Below are 19,529 nucleotides of genomic sequence, written 5' to 3'. Positions count from 1 at the left end.
TATCTTTGAATATTGTATACCAGTTGAGCCAATCTTCATGTAATTTCCAATAATTTACATACTGTCATGTTAATAACTGATTTATTTATAACTATTGTTCTTGTAGCAGCACATGCTTAGCTTGTTCATGACAAAACAAACAAATGACTTTTGACACCTGGTATGAAAACTAGCAAATGAATCCAAAAATTTTAGCTATATTGATATTGAAATCAATGCTTGCAGAAACAAAACCCACAAGTCATCAATCTTCCAGTTCTAAAGGCAACAACACTAATGTACTCTATGCACCTTATTCTATGGCACATAATATTATTTTGCCTAAAAGACAAGGTGCAACTATAACTATGTTAAGAGAAGCTACAGATGTACAGCCACCAATGTGATCAATGCTGCAACAGAACAAATCAAAGCCTGCAAAGCATTGACAAGGTCAGCAACAGTGTGAAGCTAGAACACTAGAATTCAGATGCTTTAATCTCACTTACTGCAATTGCAGATGCTGCAAGCCCTGCTCTTTCCCTTGGATCCTTGAGGTGGTACTTCCCAAAGTAAAGAGCAGTAGCAATGTACCAGAGCAGAGGGAAGCCAAAGCCCAAGATGAAACTGGCAAGGTGAAGAAACACCAAGCACAGAAGGATCAAAGAAGAGAGCCAAAACAGATGGTAATCCCATGAAAAGTTCAGACAACAAAAGGATCATCACCAGGCCCATCCTATGCCGCAGCCGAAGCACGCGAGCGGCCGGTCGTAGATTCCGTCAAACTCGCCGAGATATCGATGCTGGAGGAGAGAGCATCCACCTCTATCAGATTGCTGTTCTAACTGCTGCTTGTTCTGTTGAGCTCCACCTACACTTGGAGCAATGGCAAGCTTCTTAGTGATGCAAGAACAGGTAAGATATCTTCACACATATAAATATATATGATGTCTTAATCTATGTTATCATGCAATCTCAGTGCATGTATTACAATTAGAACTTACCTCCTTCCATAGAAAGAACCACTCCAACAAAACCATCTGATTTGAGTTCCATATGCTTCACTACAAAGAGATCTTTTATTAGCTTTGCACCTGAAAGATTACATGACTGCTGTCTGAAAGCTATACAATTGTCACAGGAATTGCATGTTAGATTTGGCTCATCAAATCAGCATCTATGTGCATCAAACACATGCTGTATGTATGCTTCATTACTGTGTCCTAATACATTGGGCCCTCACAACGAAGATTGTGAAGCATGAGTAGTGTCTTCAATGTATGTGAAATCTATAAGACCACAGAGAAATGTCTCTGTTTGTTCTTCTTAAAGTTATCAGCCTACTAAATTGTGCTGAAAATAATGATGTGAGGGTGAGATACATAAATAAAAGAACAATCTATTTCCAACTAGAATTTGCACCAGAATTTGGAGGGATGATATAATAAAAATACTTTATAATGATGTAAAAGAAAAAAAAAATGCTATTTGTACATAATTAGAACCCTATAAAATAGATTATTGTTTCGATTAGAGATCAAATCAGTGACTCTTTTTCTGTGAGAAGCAGTTTGTAGAACCTTATGAGGATACCCTTCTCTTCTTCCTCAAGAAACCAAGAAACTAAACATTTTTTGTCAATTAGTAGGAGTGGACTGAATTGTCAGACACCCAATACAAGTCAAAACAAGATGTCTTCTCTACCCATAACAATCCATCATCACCCCATGTCTTGTTGAGTTCTTCATGACGTGACAAAAAGAATGAATGAATGAAAGAAAGAAATACTTGTGTCTTAGGAGACATGGATATCAGAAAGGAAAGAACTCATAATTCCTTCTAAATGGGGGAAAAAAAAAGGTAATTCACATGGTAATGGAAGAAACTGAGGAGATGCATCACCTGTGAGGAGTGAAGAAGAAAGGAAGACAGGAGTGCGGTGACTGAAACAACTGCTTCTCTCTCTCTCTCTCTCTCTCTCTACAGTACGGCAATCACTGTGGCAACTGCCTTCATGGGTGGCAACTTATAACCATTACCAATCATCAAACGAATGCAAAGCCAATCAAAACACCATGAATTGATGATGATGGCAGATTCTTGAGTTCAAACCATCCCTTTCTTTTTCGACATCCGTTTGACTCGGGTCGAACCCGCCCCGATCGAATAGATCTGTTCGGGTTTCTATGTTGACTCAAACTTGATCCATTTTAGGGTTGACTCTGAAACTCAAATCCTAATCAATACTTACATACTCTTATTCCTAATATGAATTCTCACGATCCACATCATGAAGAAGTTAATTTTATTGCATAAAGAGCTGTTTCATGTTTTTTAACCAAAGCAACAAACACAACGAAAAAAATAAAAAACAAAAAACAAAAGTAGAATATGACTTCCATCATCGACCAATTTTCCTAATATTCTTGGCATATGTGGTTTAAAGGACATGTGTTCTTCTTTGTCTTTTAATTCCAACAGCATTTGTCCATAATCTAAAGCCAACTACTTTTCTTTATTTTGGTTATTTAAAATATACTATTAGTAATAAATAAATAAATAATAAAATATTTAAAAACAATATCCATGTTATAGTACATCATCAGATTCATCGATTTGAAATCTTATTCGATAAATTTTTAGATATATCAACTTGCTTGGTTGATAAGAATTCGAGTCTCGATGACAAAATCTCGAATCAAATCTCATTTTCATCTTTTTGTTTATTTTTTGTTAAGAAAAAAACTAATGAAGCATTAAAAAAAAAGGAAAAAAGAAGGCTATATGTATATATAGAAGAAAACAAACTGTCTTTTCTCTTATCACACCTTTTTCCACCTCGACAGCGAATCTTATCATATGCATATGTCTTTTTTGTACGTATGCATAGAACATAACGAAATGTAATCTACGTTTGGTATCTATCACCACAAATGAGGACGGCTTCCACCTCTCTCTCTCTCTATTTTTACGTTTGGTATCTATCACCACAAATGAGGACAGCTTCCAAATCTCATCTTCAGTTTCTTCTCTCCCCTAGTCTAAGCTTCCTACAAATCCACCCATAATAGGTTTGTCGCATCCACTTGCATGGCAATCAACTTAATACTTGTTCTTTTTGTTCTTGGACTACTTTGATTGCCTTATTGTAACAGTAATAATCATACAAAACTTCTTAAACGATCATTCATTTTAGCTCACAAATCAAATATTTTAGTATTTCATTATATATGTTTCTAAATTATTCATAAGCTGGAATAGCTCAGTTGGTTAGAGCGTGTGGCTGTTAACCACAAGGTCGGAGGTTCAAGCCCTCCTTCTAGCGTATTAATTTATAATCAATTTTAATACTCAAATATATTATTATTCACTTATTTTTAATAAATGTAAACATACAAAAATTTTAATCCATTTAGAGGCTTTCTATTTGACATAAAAATATTTTAATCGATGTAGAAGAAGATAAACATTTAAACATGTATCCAAAGTGAAATAAAGACTCTATTATTTAACTTATTACATATAAAGATTTTTTTTTACTTATAAAGATTTTAATGCATGTAATCCAAAACAAACAAAGACTTTATTATTCGACTTATTTTTAATCCATGGAGATATATATAAAAAAAATGACATGTCAAGAGTTTAATCTATGTAATCAAAGATAAACATTTAGCCATACAAAGACATTTTTCTTTACATCAAAAGATTTTAATGCATGTTGGCAAAGACAAACAATGATTTTATTATTTGACTTATTTTTAGCCATGTAGACAAATAAGTGTTTTTTTTTTACCTACATAGATTTTAATACTTTATTATTTGGCTTAGTTTTAATCCATCTAGACATATAAAAACTTATTTTATGTACATAAATATTTTAATTCATAGAGTGGACTTCCCAATAGTTAAGATTTTATGGGTTTACTGTTATTTTTCTATAAGAAAATCAAAACTGAGATAGACTAAGTGTAGTCAGGCTAAGTAGGATATTGTTCAACTTTAACAGGTAAAGGATGTAACAATTGAAAGACACAATAATCTGACAGTAATCTACTGAGGATTGACATGACACATCTGCCCTGTTCTTTCTGGGACACTATGTAACATGCCCATGTCATATGTTCCTATCTATGCCTGCATCCAGTGGCATGGGATGGCAGCAGCCAGTGTGGACAATCATTACATGTCACATTTTCACAGTTCAGCTTGTCAAACTTCTAATGGTGTGAGATATTATGAAAGGGATTTGAGAAATAACAGCTGCTTGAGAGTGCAGTGTAATAGGATACAAACATCAGCATGTTAAAGATGCATCATCACAGATACAAACAGAACTTCTAATTAATATGAGCTAACACTGACATAGAGATCAAATATGCTTTGACACAGAAAATATGCAGCCTTGTTTGTAGTTATTTGAAGTATGATTCTTCTCTAATTGATAGTCCAAAGATTAAAATAAGAGGAGGCAGCAAATATCCACCAAAGAACAACATATGAAAGCAATAATTTCTGATTCGAACCATCATATAAAATCTCTACTCATTTTCGACTCGAGACCGAGGCACAGGATGCAGATATATGACTTGAACAAAACCCAACAATAGATCACAATCCGATCGACCTAAATTTACATAAAGAAGAGGAAAAAAAGAAGAAGATAATTCTACCAAAAACAATCCCAAAATTTCCTTACTTGGGGAGCTTCCTGAGGATATTGCTCCGGGAAATCGAGTTGCAACTGGTACTTGTCGTTTTCATATAGCGTCCTGAGCGTCCCAATCACTTCAATTGTCTACCTTTAGAATGAATCAAATAGAGAGACAATCAAGTGGGGATAAAAAAAATTGAACGAGTGAGATGAAGACAAAGGCTCAACCTTTGGGGACAATCGTTAGATATGCCGAGTCACATGAGAATTCAAATAATAGAAGGGATTGGGAGACGACGGCCGGAAGACAAAATCGATGGAGTAAAACGGAAAAAGAGAAATGGAGAAGAGGGGTTCAACCTTGAGGGAGGGTGCGGAAGAGCTGGCAATGCTTCGGCGGAGAGCGGAGATGAGGAACAAAGGCGTGCTTATATAGTTTTCGTTGCTTCCCTTATTACCTTCAATGGGTATAATTGACATTTTAATTCCTACAAATTAAACCCTCTTCCAATTAAATCCTTAAGCTTGTCGAATCGTAAACCGAGTCCTTGTTGTATTGGAATAATCATCACTGCTCGAAGTCTGCCATATTTCTTTGGGACTGCCACAAACTAAGAACAAAGCATCACACAAACTAAGAACAAAGCATCAACTTCAATAAAACAAAACGATTAAGATAATGACAAAATCTACTCGACTTAAGAGGTAAAAGAACAATTATAGCTCGAGAAAATTGGCAAATTATACAAATGAATTCTTTGCAAACATAACAATTCAATACAACTATCTAACATTTGATCAAGTTAGTATGATAACCATACCCTATAACTAATATGATAAATAGCCCCTTGTACCACATATATCATCTGGCGAGCACACTGCTATCAATAACATCAATTCTGAAAAGCATTTGCGACTACTAAAGTGAACGACCAACTCTCGTTCCAGCCTTCATGCACCAACAACTGTCTGATTGCACTATATCAGCAACAAAGTGGAACTGAAGACTCCGCCTTCGACCAGGTAATAGAGCATGAGACTGGCAGTCAATTTAAGGGATTGAAGAACAGAGTGGGGCTTATTATTTGGCAACTGCAGAGCCCTGATGGCCGGGAATCAGAAACGAAATTCATACGTATATCAAAAGTGCTGTCAACATTAAACGACTTGAATCCATACAAAAAAGGATCTTCCATCAATCTTACAGCAAATAAAAGTGGACCACCATATGATCCGATAGCTCATCAACCAGGAAGCAACTGCCTCAAATTGTATTACAGGCACAGAAAATATGACCTGATCAGAACTCATTTGTCAATGGTGTTATAGTGCAGAAATCAACAGGGCTATAAATTTTCACAGCTTCACAGAAGACAAAGGGGATCAGCACTTAAAGATACTGCTATCAGTAAAATATTGTGACAGGTTTCTCAATAGTAAGCACAATAACAAACACAACTTGATCATGAGCCAAAACCAACATGTAATAACAGCCTGCACTGACTTATAAGATCAACCAGATATAATCATATCAAACTGTGGGCCACCGGCAGTTCAGATAAAGCACAATCCTTCATAAAGTTAAGATTCCAATATGACCAGGCCACTTGCAAAAAGGCTCAGTCTCATAAAGCTAAGTGATCGATTCAGAGGATTTCACAGCAAATGGACAGCATAGATTTTCAATCCCAGAGTCTTAACAGAATCACTGCATTGTTACCATGAGCTATCCTAAAATACCAGAGCATAAGGTTCGGGAAAACAAATACAGTTTTGACTGTTAACAACACAAGCATCAGTAGCGAACATCATAGGATGATGGACGTCTGCCTCTATTTGGCCGATCATAAGGCCCAGGCCTGTTCCTGAAACTTCCACCACCATCATAACGTGCAGGCCCACCACTCCCGTATCTATCACTGCCGCCACCACGAGGTCCATCCCTCTCATAGCCACCACCACCTCTTGACCCTCCATCTCTGTCATAGCCACCACCACCACGAGGTACATCCTTCTCATAGCTTCTTTCCCGGCTGTATCCATTCTGTGGGTACCGATCAGGGCGCCCTCCATATCTATCACCAGAAAAACGATCCACAGGAGGCCCATACCGATCATTGGCATATCGGTCACGATCATTGTCAAATCGATCACGACCACCACTATATCGACTGTCCCTGCTGTCAATATGATCACGGTCCCCATATCGGTCTCCATCATAACGGTCATCCACATATCGGTCACTCAAGCGATCTGGTCCACCAAATCGATCCCCTCGGCCACCACCTCCACCAAACTTGGAACGAGAAGGGAATCGACCGCCACTACTTCCCCCAGCTGAAGGGCATTCACGTGCCCAGTGTCCAAGTCGTCCACACTTGAAGCATTCATCAGAGCGCCCTGCGGGTGGTGGACCATCATTACCATGATAACCTCCTTTGCTTCCTGGAGTGTATCCTCCACCATTGTAGCCATAGGTAGAGTCATCTGTGCTTATCTTAGGTTGAGCCTTATTCACTGAAATGACACGTCCGTCAAGCTCACGCTCATGCATCTCGCTGATGGAAACCTCAACTGCACGTGGATCAGAGAATGTCACAAACCCAAACCCGCGAGGACGACCAGTATCTCTCTCCAGCATGACCTACACATAAAAAGACTGCTAAGAACTGAAAGAAAACAAAATGAAGTAGGTGCACCATCATCCTTCAGACAGAGACAGACACAGAGATAAGATGATGACAATAACATGGAAAAGGAATTATATCAAGGCTACCCTTAGTGGATAAATTTTTGTTCTTTCTATACAAATGAAGGCCAGAAACAAAATGACTAAAAAATCAACTATTGTGTATAAATGCCTAAAGAAATTACATGTTATACCTAGGGATAATCAATAGCTGAATAGAAATAATATTTGTTACTGCATTCCCTATTATTTTAATATCATTCAAAGAATTCAGTCCGAGCAAATTATTATGTCCCTAAGTATTTTTAAATCAAAAAGTCACAATTGACAAATAAACTATAAAAGAAAATGTCAGAAAATATTTCAGCAGAAAACTACTCTTGGCACAAAAAATATGGCATATTTGTACTATATCATAAGAAAACTTTTCAATATATAAAGGCAGAGGACATAAAAAAAAAGCAAGGTGATGTCATATTCAACAGATTTACCCACTGGAATTGCAATATGAAATCCCATTGTGTAGAATTCGGTTGGGAGGTATTATAAAAAAATGTTTATAGCTGTTATGTGGCAAAAATGCTGATCCTATACTCAACTTGCATGAATGATGACCACAAAACATGAAAAATGTTTAATGCGGCAGAAACATTTTAACAACTAATTGTACAGTTTTAAAATGAATATACAGGAACCGGTGAATATTGTTAATAAAAAGATAAAAAAAGACGTACAAAAGAACCCTTGTATCTTTAATCATGAAACAAGAGGATCAAATTTTGAAGATTAGTATCTTTGTAAAAATATTTGTAGCACTAAATTAGACATAAGAAGCTGCAGTATTAACAAATTAAACATGCCAAAGAAAAGCGACCAAGGAGACAAAAAAATGATGATATCGCTTACCTGATAGTAACAGGATGTACCGGTTATGCGAACATGCATGTGACTCATTCAGACATCTCACTGTGATCTCTGTATAGGCCACAATCTACTATGACTAAAGCAATCCGTGCAGTGTCTTTTCCTACCTAATATATACATCTGACATTCACGAATATCCAGAAAATAGCAAAATCTTCATCTTATATCCAAGCAAGTGGCCATGTAACAAGCAAAATTCGACCAAACAATAACAGGTGTGAAACAAACGTCCTAGAGAACCATTCAGGCAATCATTGGTGAATTGATATTGCAAACACAGCAAGCATCAACTCAGGTGATATGTTATTGTTACAATGAGTTTAACACTTCACGGGATAAAAAGGTTCAATTCTTGTAACACCTTCTTTCAAACCTTAACACGACCTTTGCTGAATGAAACTAACTTCAGAAACAGCAGCCATAACAAACAGGCTCAAACATCTCAACTGAGTAATTCTAACAACTGCTCCACATCCAAATCTCAATCCATGATAAAGGATCTGTTGCTTAGGAAAAAACAACTGCAGCAATCTAGTGCAAACAATATGTAGAGAATCACATTCTGCAGCATGAATAGTTGAGCAGCTCCAGAGGTACATTCAGATCTCTCAAAAGACTACAGAAGACACCATAATTCAGATGTGACTGACCCTGTGATCAATTTTGAAGCAACTTTTACCATCAAACAAAAAATACAGCATCTATCTGACAGTTTGTATAACACAACCATCTGTTCCATTTGTTCCTCTTCCTCTTCTAACTCAAATACAATCCCGTAAACAACATTTCACCAAATACCATCCAAAACTAAATCAGCAAGGATACATTTAACCATTAATCTTCCCACAACCAGTGGAGTTTTACTCAGTTCCATGATCTCAAATTGTCACCAAAATCATTTTCTACTGCCAATTTGCCTTTCAAACAACAGGGCCAATGTCTCACTTGCCTAAGTTTTACTTTAGCAAATTGTAAAATGCCTTTAGAGTGTCAATAATTGTTCATATTTAGTGGCATACATTGAGAAAAGTTGTGCCCTAGTCCCAGAAATACTAACAGGAAATTTTTTTAACAAGAACATTAAAGAGAAAGAGAGAGATATACATCAGAGAAAGAAGTGATGCAAGTTATAGTTGCAATCGATGCGCATGTTGATCAACCATCAATGTGCCAAGTCTGCAACATTTATTATGACAAAGATCAAACACCCTGGTGCACATTGTGCTTATGAATACACATGGAATGTTAAGGCCATCACTCAGTGCTGCCAAGAAACCATTCATCGCTTAAGCAGTTTAACAGGCATCATGGAATTTTCTAAAAATCCTCAGCTGAAAGATCAGAGACTGCCGAGTTTCTCACAATGTACTGAGAGAGGCCAGCCATCTGAAGAAATGGTCAAGCATGCACCTGAACCTTCACATTATGCATCCTTTATCCCTTTCGGTGCATAATAATAGATAAATCAATTATCCAAAAAATCCACTCCCTCTCAATTCCAAGTTTCACTTAAGCGCCTAATTGTACTAAACAAGACTTACACAAAACTAAAATTTTTCATTGATATGCAATGCAGAGCAGAGAACATTAAACCAAGCAGCCTAATCTTTCCTCAAAATGCTGCATGGTGCTGATATTAATCCACAAATATAGCTGAAACTGAAAGAACCTAGCAAACGTTTGATTACATATACTTCATTTCAGACAGTGTCTTGGCCAACAAGCATCTCATCAAACAATAAACAAGCCTTACATCACCACCACGGGCATGCAAGGTGAATTACCTTATATACCTGTCTCAAATGGGCAAGCCATCAGGGTACGACATAGATGTAATATTAGTGAAGAGTATCTATCTGTCAATGTCAAAAGCCAAAACAAGCAATTCAACCCAACTTATCTCTTCCAGGCTACTGAAGATTGACTGCTCCATATGAAGATCTCAAGGCTCAAAGACTTTCAAGCCTCAAAGAAGCAACTTATCAGTGACATGCAATGGCATCAACCAGCACTAAGCTCATAACAATGGCAAAATGACAGCAGCGGATGGCATTATCCTCCAAAAAGACCAAACTAGTAGAGGTGTCTATATCTGCTCACTGATATAGCCAGATAAAAAGCAAACCTTCTTTTATGCTTACCAGCTTGAAGAACACATATAACACGTCTCCTCCTCACATACACAAAAGAGTGGAACGGAGATTGATATTCACACAAAGCCAAGAAACGAAGGAGGTCTCACCGTGATACATAAGAAGAAAGTATGGAGTCAATGAGAAGGACAAAGATAATAATACAATAAATTGGTACAAAATATACAGTCTCACAAAATAGACACGCTGATAGAACATCAGCACTGCCATGTTATGTTCGCACAGATAATAGAGGACATCTATTTTATTTACTTAGGTACCGCTTCTTGCATGGAGAACGGTAATATCCTTAAAGATTTATATTGAAGTTCAAAAACTTCATTATAAAATTAAATGCCAAATAAAGCATCAAAGTGTCTTTCTTCAGCTACTAAACAAAAAGAAACCTATGAACCATCTTAAAGATATGAAGATTCAGACCAAAGGCAGCTTAGTTTGTAACAATTTTACGAAAAAATAAAAATATATCACAGTTTGCAGTGTTAATCACAAAATCATAAAGAATATTTTATAGTGTTAATCATTTTTTCTGATATCAGTCAGAGGCACCAAACAGATGAAGCAACAGATGTATCACAAGAAAAACCTAATCGAATTGCCGAAAACATTGGAGGATGAGGGAGCGGTCCATACTTGAGTCTCGATAACCTTTCCGAAGCGACTAAACTCGGCCTCCAGCCGCCTCTCTGTTGTGTCCCACGATAAGCCTCCCACAAAGATCCGGTTTTCTTCCTTCGCAGACATCTCTGCTTCTGTTCCCTCCAAAGAATCTACAAAAACAAACAACAAATTCGAAAAACAAAAAAAAAATCGTTCAAAAATAACCTAGAAAACAATCAGAACAACAGAAATCCAAAATGTAACGATCCCCCACTCGACGCACAGGGATCCACGAGGAAGAAGCCAATACCCTACCGAGAAGAGGCGGAGCGACGGCCGAAACCCTAAAAGCCAGAGCGAGAGCAGCGTACGCTTATATACAACGACGAATTTTCGGTAGAATGCCTCGCGGTATGAATTTAATCTTAAGATGATACATAATTAGGCCGGTTTATAAGTGGATTTCGCGTCCTGGTCTTGCCCTTATTGAACCGCTTGGAGTTCTGGTCGAGTCACGTTGAGAACCAACCACTTCGAATTCGGGTCGAGTCCTGTTCGGATTGAACCGCCTCGACATCGAGTTTGAGTCCCGATAGAATGAAATAATTGCATATTTTATGTATTATTATTGACATTGCCACTAATACATATAAATAGGATTAAAAATATATTTTTAGTTGAATTTGAGATAGAATTTGGATTCTTGATCGTTATCCAACGGTTCGTACGAACCCGACGCGCACAGAACACACTGGAGTTTTCTTGACGGCGCGAGAAGGTGGTCGCCCGAGCGTCCACGTGTCTTGTACTTCCACATATTAGCCGACTCCGGAACGTTCCCAGCCTTCTCCGACCCTTCCCGATCTCTCTTTCCCTTCCGATTCCTCTGTATAAAGCACCGATCTCTGCATTCGATCCTCCACAGCAAGCGGTTCACTGTCGTTTCTCTTCTTCGTTATCCGTTGATTGCTATGGCCTCAGCGACTACCTTACCAGGCCTTGTCCTACGCCCTTCTCCTCTGCTTTCCGGGCAAGCGTTGCGCCGGAAGCAGCGCCAGCCTTCCACAGTAGCATTTCCATTTCCATCGCCTTCTTGCCGTCGCCGGCTCTCGGTATCGGCCTCCGCGGCGCCGCAGAGCAAGGAGACCTCCTCCTCCATCGACGTGCACGTCAACAAGGACGCTAAAGCCGGGAACGGCGCCGCCATAGAGCAGCGGCGTCGCCGGTCGGGCTTCGACGTCTCGCCTTTTGGTAAGTAGTTTGCTTGATGACTGCCTGTTTGTATCCTTCGAATTAAGGAGACAACTTCACGGTCACTATATCTGTAATCTGTTTCTGGAACAACGAAGGTTTGGTTGATGCTGTGTCGCCCATGAGGACAATGAAGATGATGCTGGACACGATGGACCGGCTGTTCGAGGACGCGATGTCCTTCCCCGGGAGCAGCACGGGGGAGATGAGGCCGCCGTGGGAGATAAAGGAGGAGGACAACGAGATCACGATGAGGTTCGACGTGCCGGGGCTGTCGAAGGAAGAGGTGAAGGTGTCGGTGGAGGACGACGTACTGGTGATCAAGGGGGAGCACAAGGAGCAGGAGGCAACGGCGGAAGGGGAGGAGTCCAAGTGGAGAGGTTGGAGCTCCAGCTCCTACGACTCCCGGTTCCTTCTCCCCGACAACTGTGACAAGGAGAAGGTGAAGGCTGAGCTCAAGAACGGGGTGCTGCTGGTCGTTATCCCCAAGACGAAGACGGATCGCAAGGTCATAGACGTTGAGATCCAGTGACGCCATGGAAGCTTTGTAGATGTTAAGCTCCTACAAGGCTGTCATGTTAATTTCCACTCTTAATCCTGTGTATGCAGTTTCTCAGCTCTGGTAATATATTATTACGCCACTAACACTGTGCTGCACAATGATACTTAGGCATGTTCTAAGCAGTCTCAAGGTTGAAGATGATGTGATTTGTGTCGGAGATTTTATTGTTTTTAAATATTAAAAATTCTTACTTACTAATAAATATTTTTTAAAATTAAAAACTATTGTTTTTATATGACTTAATTAATGTTTTATAATTTAGATATTGTCACACATAGTTTGAAATGCACTTCAAATTTAAGAGGTGTATGTGTCTAAGAAATGATTTTAAAATAAATTAAAATTTTAATCAAAATAATGAGAAGATGTAATTTTGCAAAGCAAGAAGATAAGATGGAGATCAATTAGAATATGTCTTTAAATGAAGGGAATGTAATCAATCCTTATAGTATTTCAGAAAATAAATTATTAGCATGCTAGAGACTTTGTGTTGATCAATAAATCAGGAAGTCAACATTGAAGTCAAAGATTTATGTCAACCTCTATTTTCCATATATTAAAAAATAAATAAAATGGAAAATAAAAAATCCTTTGCTCCTATTTTCCAACCGCCAGCTCCTCACCACTCTTTCGCTCCAAGCGATGGAGCTCTCCCTCCACCTCCTCCTCCTCCCTACGAGTCCCTCTCTGTACACCGGTACGGCTCCGCTCTCTCCCTCTCTCTCTCTCTCTCTCTCTCTCTCTCTATCTATCTCATTTCTCGATCTTTTGGTGGTTTATGCGTCCGTTACAGCGAGATTCGCGGCGAGGAGGTTTCCCAAGAGGCGGCCGTTCGTCTCCTTTACGTGCCGCTGCTCGAGGGATACGCCTGCGCGGCCGGAAGAAACCAGTGCTGTCTCTCCCGACGGGAGGAGGTGGTTCTTGGGCTTTCTCCTCGCTTCTGGTGAGCACAAGTTCTTGATCGCTCCCTCCTTGTGTGAAATGGGAGATCGTGAAGATTGGCATGTTTATGTACTTTGATGGGAATAGTTAGGGTTTGAAATTTTGCTCCTGGATATATGCCACTCCAAGAAACAGGTTATTTTGATCCAAATTTGGGTTTTTCGCTTTTGCTATAGTGCTTGAGTTTCTTGAAGACTGGAACTTGACAATTTCCCATACCTTTTGAATGAAAAGCTCAATATGTGATCAGATAAACTGTTTGGATGAATCTGAAAGTGTTATTAACTAGGGGAAGAATCTAAAGCCTACGAAAAGGAAACAGAATACCAGTGTTTACTGTATGTAGGATATGCCATCGAATAGATAATTTTGAAGTGTTATATATGGTCAAGGGATCCGTAGCTTATGCATGTTAAACCTAGAAGATGATTGTCTTGGAGGAATCATTAATTCAAAATTATTAATTCACAATCTGAAAAATATAAAAGACGGTTTAAATTGCATAATCTTGAATGGTTATTATTTCTTGTTGTAACGTAGTAGTAGATACTTTTGTGGGATGATCTGAAATTAAAATTATAGATGCATGATAATTCAGACCATGATTGCTTTCCAGGGAGATTTCTGAATCTATTGCATAGATTAGAACACTGAACATTTGGCTATAGAAGTGATGTTATCATCATAGGACGTTGGCATCTGAATTTGTTGTCGCTTAGATTTAGAGATACAGAATTGATTGTGGTAGAGACATGGTGGTTTTACCTCAATACTACTACACCAACAAAGCCGTAAAGTCCCAATTGGTTTTACCTCAATACTGATATCAAATTAGTTTTTAGTGTCTCAAGTTTTAATGTAGAGATAATGTATCATGCACACCCATCTTCATTTTTCTCTTCTGTGTGATAATTAACTAATCTTGGTCTTATGTTATTTCAGCTTCCGGACTCAATTTTTGTGGCGATGCTGAATCTGTATCCTCCAGCAGGAGAGCTGTAAGAAAACCTTAGTTCATTGCTTTTTTTTTGTCAACAAGGAGACCGTATTGAAATTTTCTGTTGAGTTTTTTATCTCTCATTCCTCTACAGCTTAGATCGGCAAAGGTTCCTGAGACCGAATATACTACTCTACCAAATGGCCTCAAGTTAGTAACAGCCATTAAACTTATGTTATAGCCTTATCGTTCTCATAAACAATTGTAGATCTGTAGTCAGTTTAAGACTGTAATTTAGAAGAAATAATGCCTTTTCTTTTCATCTTGGTATTCATTATTGAAAGTGGATTATATTATATTTCATATGTGTGTTTACACATCTTTTGACTAAAATGAGTTCTTCCGTATTTACTCGCCTCATTTGCATGTGTATTTTCTATTGTCTAGTTCTTTCATTGTTTTGAGCTTTTCTTGAATGGTGATGGATTTTATTTGTCGTAGTTAGTTTACTTTATAAAACCAAATATTAAGGAGGTGAATCATTAGTTTTGATGAATTGGATCAAGATTGTGATAATAACATCTGGGGTGCCAACAGCAGTACTATGAATTGGGATGTAAAAAACTGTATCACTGTTTTGACGGGACAAGTGATCTGAGACCCAGCAACCATGATACATTATATATTAAAAAGAAAGACAATTATCATAAAATTGACTTATAATGCAATTTGATTCGGAATGAAGGGAACTATAAATGGTTAATCATTATTCCACAGGACAACTTGGCTTTAAGCTACTAAAGCATGTTGAATTTGCTTTAGTAGCTTTGAGCTCATGGATCATAGTATGGGTTGGCAATATATCTCTTTTGCATATGATCACATATATGGAAATTTTTTATTATTTCAAGACATCAAACTATTACTATCCTTTTGCATATTTGTCACAATCTTGTTTAATTTTGTTTGCAGTTTCCTCTTTTTGTAAGTTCAGAATATACATATTTTGCCATGTGAACTGTTTCCAATTTTCCTGATCTTATTACCGCCTACTAGGTACTATGATATAAAGGTTGGAGGTGGACCTAAAGCTGTGAAAGGATCACGAGTCACTGTATGATTGTTGTCCCAAGCATTTTCTGTGAACTAATTATCTTTTGCCAATTAGAAATAAAGATTATGATATTTGAATAAGTCAGTAACCATGGTGACAATAAGAGATTTTTTGTCTTGGAGGATGCTATTGATGAGAGTCTGGTATATCAACATATGTGTAGTTAATAACAGAAATTAATAGCAAACAAATAGCTGTTTATGTATATTGATCATTCCTTGTTCTTATTTGAGTGGTAATAGTATATTCTAAAGAGAAGTTGTCAACAAATCAAGACTTGCATATCTTATATTATTGAGCTGTACCTTGTCAGTTAGAATAGAAGCTTAATTGTCGAGCATATCCAGTAATTGAATATTGACATTCTATTTTAATAGATCTGTGGAAGAAAACCTTGTTCTTATTCTCGTGGTATACATGTTTAATCATATATTCTAAAGGGAAGTTGTCAACAAATCAAGACATGCGTAATTGTGTATTGAGCTGTACATTATTTAGCTGTACTATGTCAGAATAGAAGCTTGATTGTCAAGCATATCCAGTAATTGTGTATTGACATTATCTTTTAATAAATCTGTGGAACTAGACTTAAAAGTTTTCTCTTAATATATGTCTTGTCAATATTCAAATAGTTTATATGGTTGGAACATGCAAGTTTGTTGAGGTTAATCTTTTAATAAGGATAATATAGCTTGCTTTAACACACCTTTTAGATGATAGTTGCTCTTGAGCTCTTTCTATACAGTCCCCGTGCATTACTTCTAACTAGGTTTCTGTCTTGAGAGCCTTGACGCATCATGCCATTCTACTGTTTCGCAGCATCTAATATGGATGTTATTTAATATCTATTTAAAGTATGGGATCTGCACACGTGTTAAGGGCCATATGTGATTCACTTTCTTAGCAAAGTGGCCTAAATGAACTACTGAAGCTTCTATTTATCTCTTAGAAGTTTCGAATCTATATAAAACATTGCATGTAATTTATTGCTCATTCAATCAGTTCACATCATTTTGTTCATGTCAGCCTTCTAAATTTCAGATATCCAACCTGCTTATATGATGCTATTTAGACTAAAAATAAAAGATTCACACTTTATTTCTTCATCTCGTCCTTCCGATTCCTTTTATGCTTCATGCTTTTAGTTTTTTACAAGATGAATGAAAGTTAAATTTCTCACTGCAGTTACATTATGTCGCCAAATGGAAGGGCATAACATTTATGACGAGTAGGCAAGGGCTTGGTGTCACTGGTGGAACGGTACTCTTTGCAACTCTTCTATGCTTTTAGTTCTTTGACAATTGATACATTATAGTAACTGCCATCCGTATCTGTGTGTTGTGACAAAACACAATAAATATTATGCTTTTTTTTAGTTCTTCTATGCTTTTTTTTTTCGGTAGTTTGAGTTGGAAGTGACAAAACCTATAGGAAATTTTATGCTACTACAAATATTTGCATCTGATTAGTTTACCTACAATTTTATGTAGTGATGAATGACTAAAGCATCACTAATTGCAGCCCTATGCTTTTGATGTTGGTCAATCTGAGAGAGGAGCTGTCCTGAAAGGTTTAGATTTGGGGGTCGAAGGAATGAGAGTGGGAGGCCAGGTCTGTATTTCCTGTTGTTTAATTTAATTATCTTACTCCGTTCAAAATGATTTCTGTGCACTTATACCTTTTTGCTGGAATATGGACAACCATATAGTTTTTACCTTACAAGATTGTAGAATGTGTATCTTCTGGATCCTTGAATAATTGCATTCCATTTTATCAGAAGTGATCCGCATGGAGTTAATTTTAGATAAGCTTGAGAACTCAAATAGTTTTCTCATTTTACATGTGCCCAGGTTCGTACCAATGCAGGTTTTAGGGAGGGGCAATATATGCTATCTGACTAAACCATACCTTACCACTAAATATAGTGAGGTTGTTTATTTCTTTCCCTATATGGTGTCCTAAAAATTACTGCTATGAGTGACTAAAACCACCATTGGCCTTAAAATAATAATTCATTTATCAATATCATATATAATACAAAAGCAAACTGTTTGACTAATAAGCTAATGTAATAGTTTAGTTGGTTTAGTCTTGCTTGATATTTGGGTGCATGATAATCGTTCTCATGAATTTGTTTATCTTGACTTGGAAGTTTGTAACTTTAAGCTCTGCTTCTGTGCATTTTTTTATCGGTTTCTGGTTATATACATAGGAGGCCCTCTCTTTTTTTTTTTTGTTAGATGGTAACTCTTATTCTCGTATATATTCTTGGAACTTTGGGTCATGTCTTCATTTCAGTTTGAGAAATTGATAATGTCCTCAATGATGACAAAAAAAAAGGGTAGACAATGGGGAAACAAAGATTGTAGACTGGTAGACTGAACCAAACAGATGTTTAATTAAACATATTTTTGGACCTAATCTCCTTTCCTTTGGAAAGCAATTTATGATCAAGCTTCTGGAGTTTAAGAAAATTGACAGCCTTTGGTAATTGATTCTGTTCAATCAGTATACTCGAAATGGTTTCTGAGTGCTTTTGGTTCATTTACTAACTAATGGTTACATAAACTTCAGAGATTGTTGATAGTTCCTCCTGAGCTGGCTTATGGAAGTAAAGGAGTCCAAGAGATCCCTCCAAATGCGACAATTGAGGTTAGCAGAAAATCCCATTTAAAGCCATCAAGCTAATTATCTATTCTTTCCTTGTGATATGTCCAAAAAAATAAATCCTTAAGAATGATATAAATCGCATAAAGTTCTAGGAAATGATTTTCGATATGAAACTTGAAGGCAAAACTAATAGCAAGTTCCCTGGACATATTTACACAATCATATTTCTAATTGGTAAGGTGAAGGCATACCAGTGTTTCTTTAATCATTCTTAGAATGATTCAGTCACCTTTTTGACTTTCTTATCATAACATTCGCAGTTGGATGTTGAACTACTGGCTATCAAGCAAAGTCCATTTGGGTATGTTCAGTCGCAAACATCCTTTCATCCTTCTTGCCATGTTTCCTTTCTGCCTGTAGCCTCACAATTTAATGGTTGCGCAGGTCGGGTGTGAAGCTTGTTGAAGGCTGAAAGTGCATGCCCCTATTGTTGGTTATTGGATCTTTCACTTTCAAGCTACACCAATTTCCTCTTTTGTTTCCCTTTTATCGAAGAAGGTTCAGATCTCCGCTGGTTTGCAACTTTTATTTGGTCTCTCTGATCCTTCTTTATGTGGATATGTGGCTCTCCTCATATGATGCATGAGGTTCTGCTATGCCCATAACTCATAATTATCACTTTCATCAACCTGTGTTTTCGATGGTGCAATTTGGGCATTTTGATTTCAAGGAAATAGAATCATGGGCATCCTTATACACAGTATATTGTGTAATGATTTCATGTGGGGCTTTACAATGGTGTGCAATTTTGGCTTGTCTTAGAAGGTTAGCTTGATGCACACTCTGGGACAAGATCATGCAATATGAGATCAGAGGCTGATTCCTGCAGTAACCTTACCGGTACCTTCAAACTCAACTTAGAACTGAGTAAATTGTTGATGTATCACCTCATCTATATGCTCATCTGTATTCTTCATATACCATCTGAAATGATTAGTATGTGAAGCATAAAGTGTGAGCAGTTCATAACAAAAGTGTAGCAGAAACTTGAAAGAAAGGTTGATGTATTACCTCATTTATATACTCATCTGTACTCTTCATATACCATCTGAAC

The 19,529-nt window shown here is 37.4% G+C and overlaps 4 protein-coding genes and 1 non-coding gene across 9 annotated transcripts; 3 read left to right on the top strand and 2 right to left on the bottom strand.

The window, feature by feature from the left end:
• Nucleotides 1–360: 360 nt before the first annotated feature.
• On the bottom strand, nt 361–1,244 carry LOC103976289 (uncharacterized). The gene is made up of 4 exons (XM_018822084.2): nt 984–1,244; nt 706–850; nt 489–606; nt 361–414 (listed from the first exon to the last, which is right to left on the bottom strand). The coding sequence occupies exons 1-4, from the start codon at nt 1,033–1,035 to the stop codon at nt 361–363; spliced, it is 369 nt and encodes a 122-aa protein (XP_018677629.2). The 5' UTR covers nt 1,036–1,244.
• Nucleotides 1,245–3,230: 1,986 nt separating this feature from the next.
• On the top strand, nt 3,231–3,304 carry TRNAN-GUU (transfer RNA asparagine (anticodon GUU)). Its single transcript has one exon. It is a non-coding gene; the product is annotated as a tRNA-Asn (tRNA).
• A 2,957-nt stretch (nt 3,305–6,261) lies between these two features.
• Nucleotides 6,262–11,406, bottom strand: LOC135583151 (glycine-rich RNA-binding protein RZ1C-like). Of its 4 annotated transcripts, XM_065138055.1 has the most exons (4): nt 11,283–11,345; nt 11,033–11,169; nt 8,229–10,483; nt 6,262–7,277 (listed from the first exon to the last, which is right to left on the bottom strand). In XM_065138055.1, the coding sequence occupies exons 3-4, from the start codon at nt 8,274–8,276 to the stop codon at nt 6,429–6,431; spliced, it is 897 nt and encodes a 298-aa protein (XP_064994127.1). In that variant the 5' UTR covers nt 8,277–10,483; nt 11,033–11,169; nt 11,283–11,345; the 3' UTR covers nt 6,262–6,428. The 4 variants fall into 4 exon arrangements, with proteins under 4 accessions (XP_064994127.1, XP_064994126.1, XP_064994124.1 ...); XM_065138054.1 differs by lacking the exon at nt 8,229–10,483 and having other exon boundaries at nt 11,310–11,406; XM_065138052.1 differs by lacking the exon at nt 8,229–10,483 and having other exon boundaries at nt 11,315–11,395.
• Nucleotides 11,407–11,861: 455 nt separating this feature from the next.
• Nucleotides 11,862–12,895, top strand: LOC135631882 (small heat shock protein, chloroplastic-like). The gene is made up of 2 exons (XM_065139945.1): nt 11,862–12,250; nt 12,349–12,895. Exons 1-2 carry the CDS (start codon nt 11,971–11,973, stop codon nt 12,780–12,782), a joined length of 714 nt encoding a protein of 237 aa, XP_064996017.1. The 5' UTR covers nt 11,862–11,970; the 3' UTR covers nt 12,783–12,895.
• Nucleotides 12,896–13,391: 496 nt separating this feature from the next.
• Nucleotides 13,392–19,178, top strand: LOC135585775 (peptidyl-prolyl cis-trans isomerase FKBP16-4, chloroplastic-like). 2 transcript variants are annotated; one of them, XM_065139946.1, is made up of 10 exons: nt 13,392–13,509; nt 13,606–13,755; nt 14,697–14,752; nt 14,846–14,901; nt 15,748–15,805; nt 16,991–17,065; nt 17,327–17,416; nt 18,380–18,457; nt 18,736–18,776; nt 18,860–19,178. In XM_065139946.1, the coding sequence occupies exons 1-10, from the start codon at nt 13,455–13,457 to the stop codon at nt 18,885–18,887; spliced, it is 687 nt and encodes a 228-aa protein (XP_064996018.1). In that variant the 5' UTR covers nt 13,392–13,454; the 3' UTR covers nt 18,888–19,178. The 2 variants fall into 2 exon arrangements, with proteins under 2 accessions (XP_064996018.1, XP_064996019.1); XM_065139947.1 differs by lacking the exon at nt 18,860–19,178 and having other exon boundaries at nt 18,562–18,766.
• The last annotated feature ends 351 nt before the right edge of the window (nt 19,179–19,529 follow it).

The sequence above is a fragment of the Musa acuminata genome, chromosome BXJ3-2 (genome assembly GCF_036884655.1).
Source record: "Musa acuminata AAA Group cultivar baxijiao chromosome BXJ3-2, Cavendish_Baxijiao_AAA, whole genome shotgun sequence".
Lineage (NCBI taxonomy): Eukaryota > Viridiplantae > Streptophyta > Magnoliopsida > Zingiberales > Musaceae > Musa > Musa acuminata.
The sequence above is the reverse complement of the archived record's forward strand: the minus strand, read 5'-3'. Positions and strand labels throughout refer to the sequence as shown.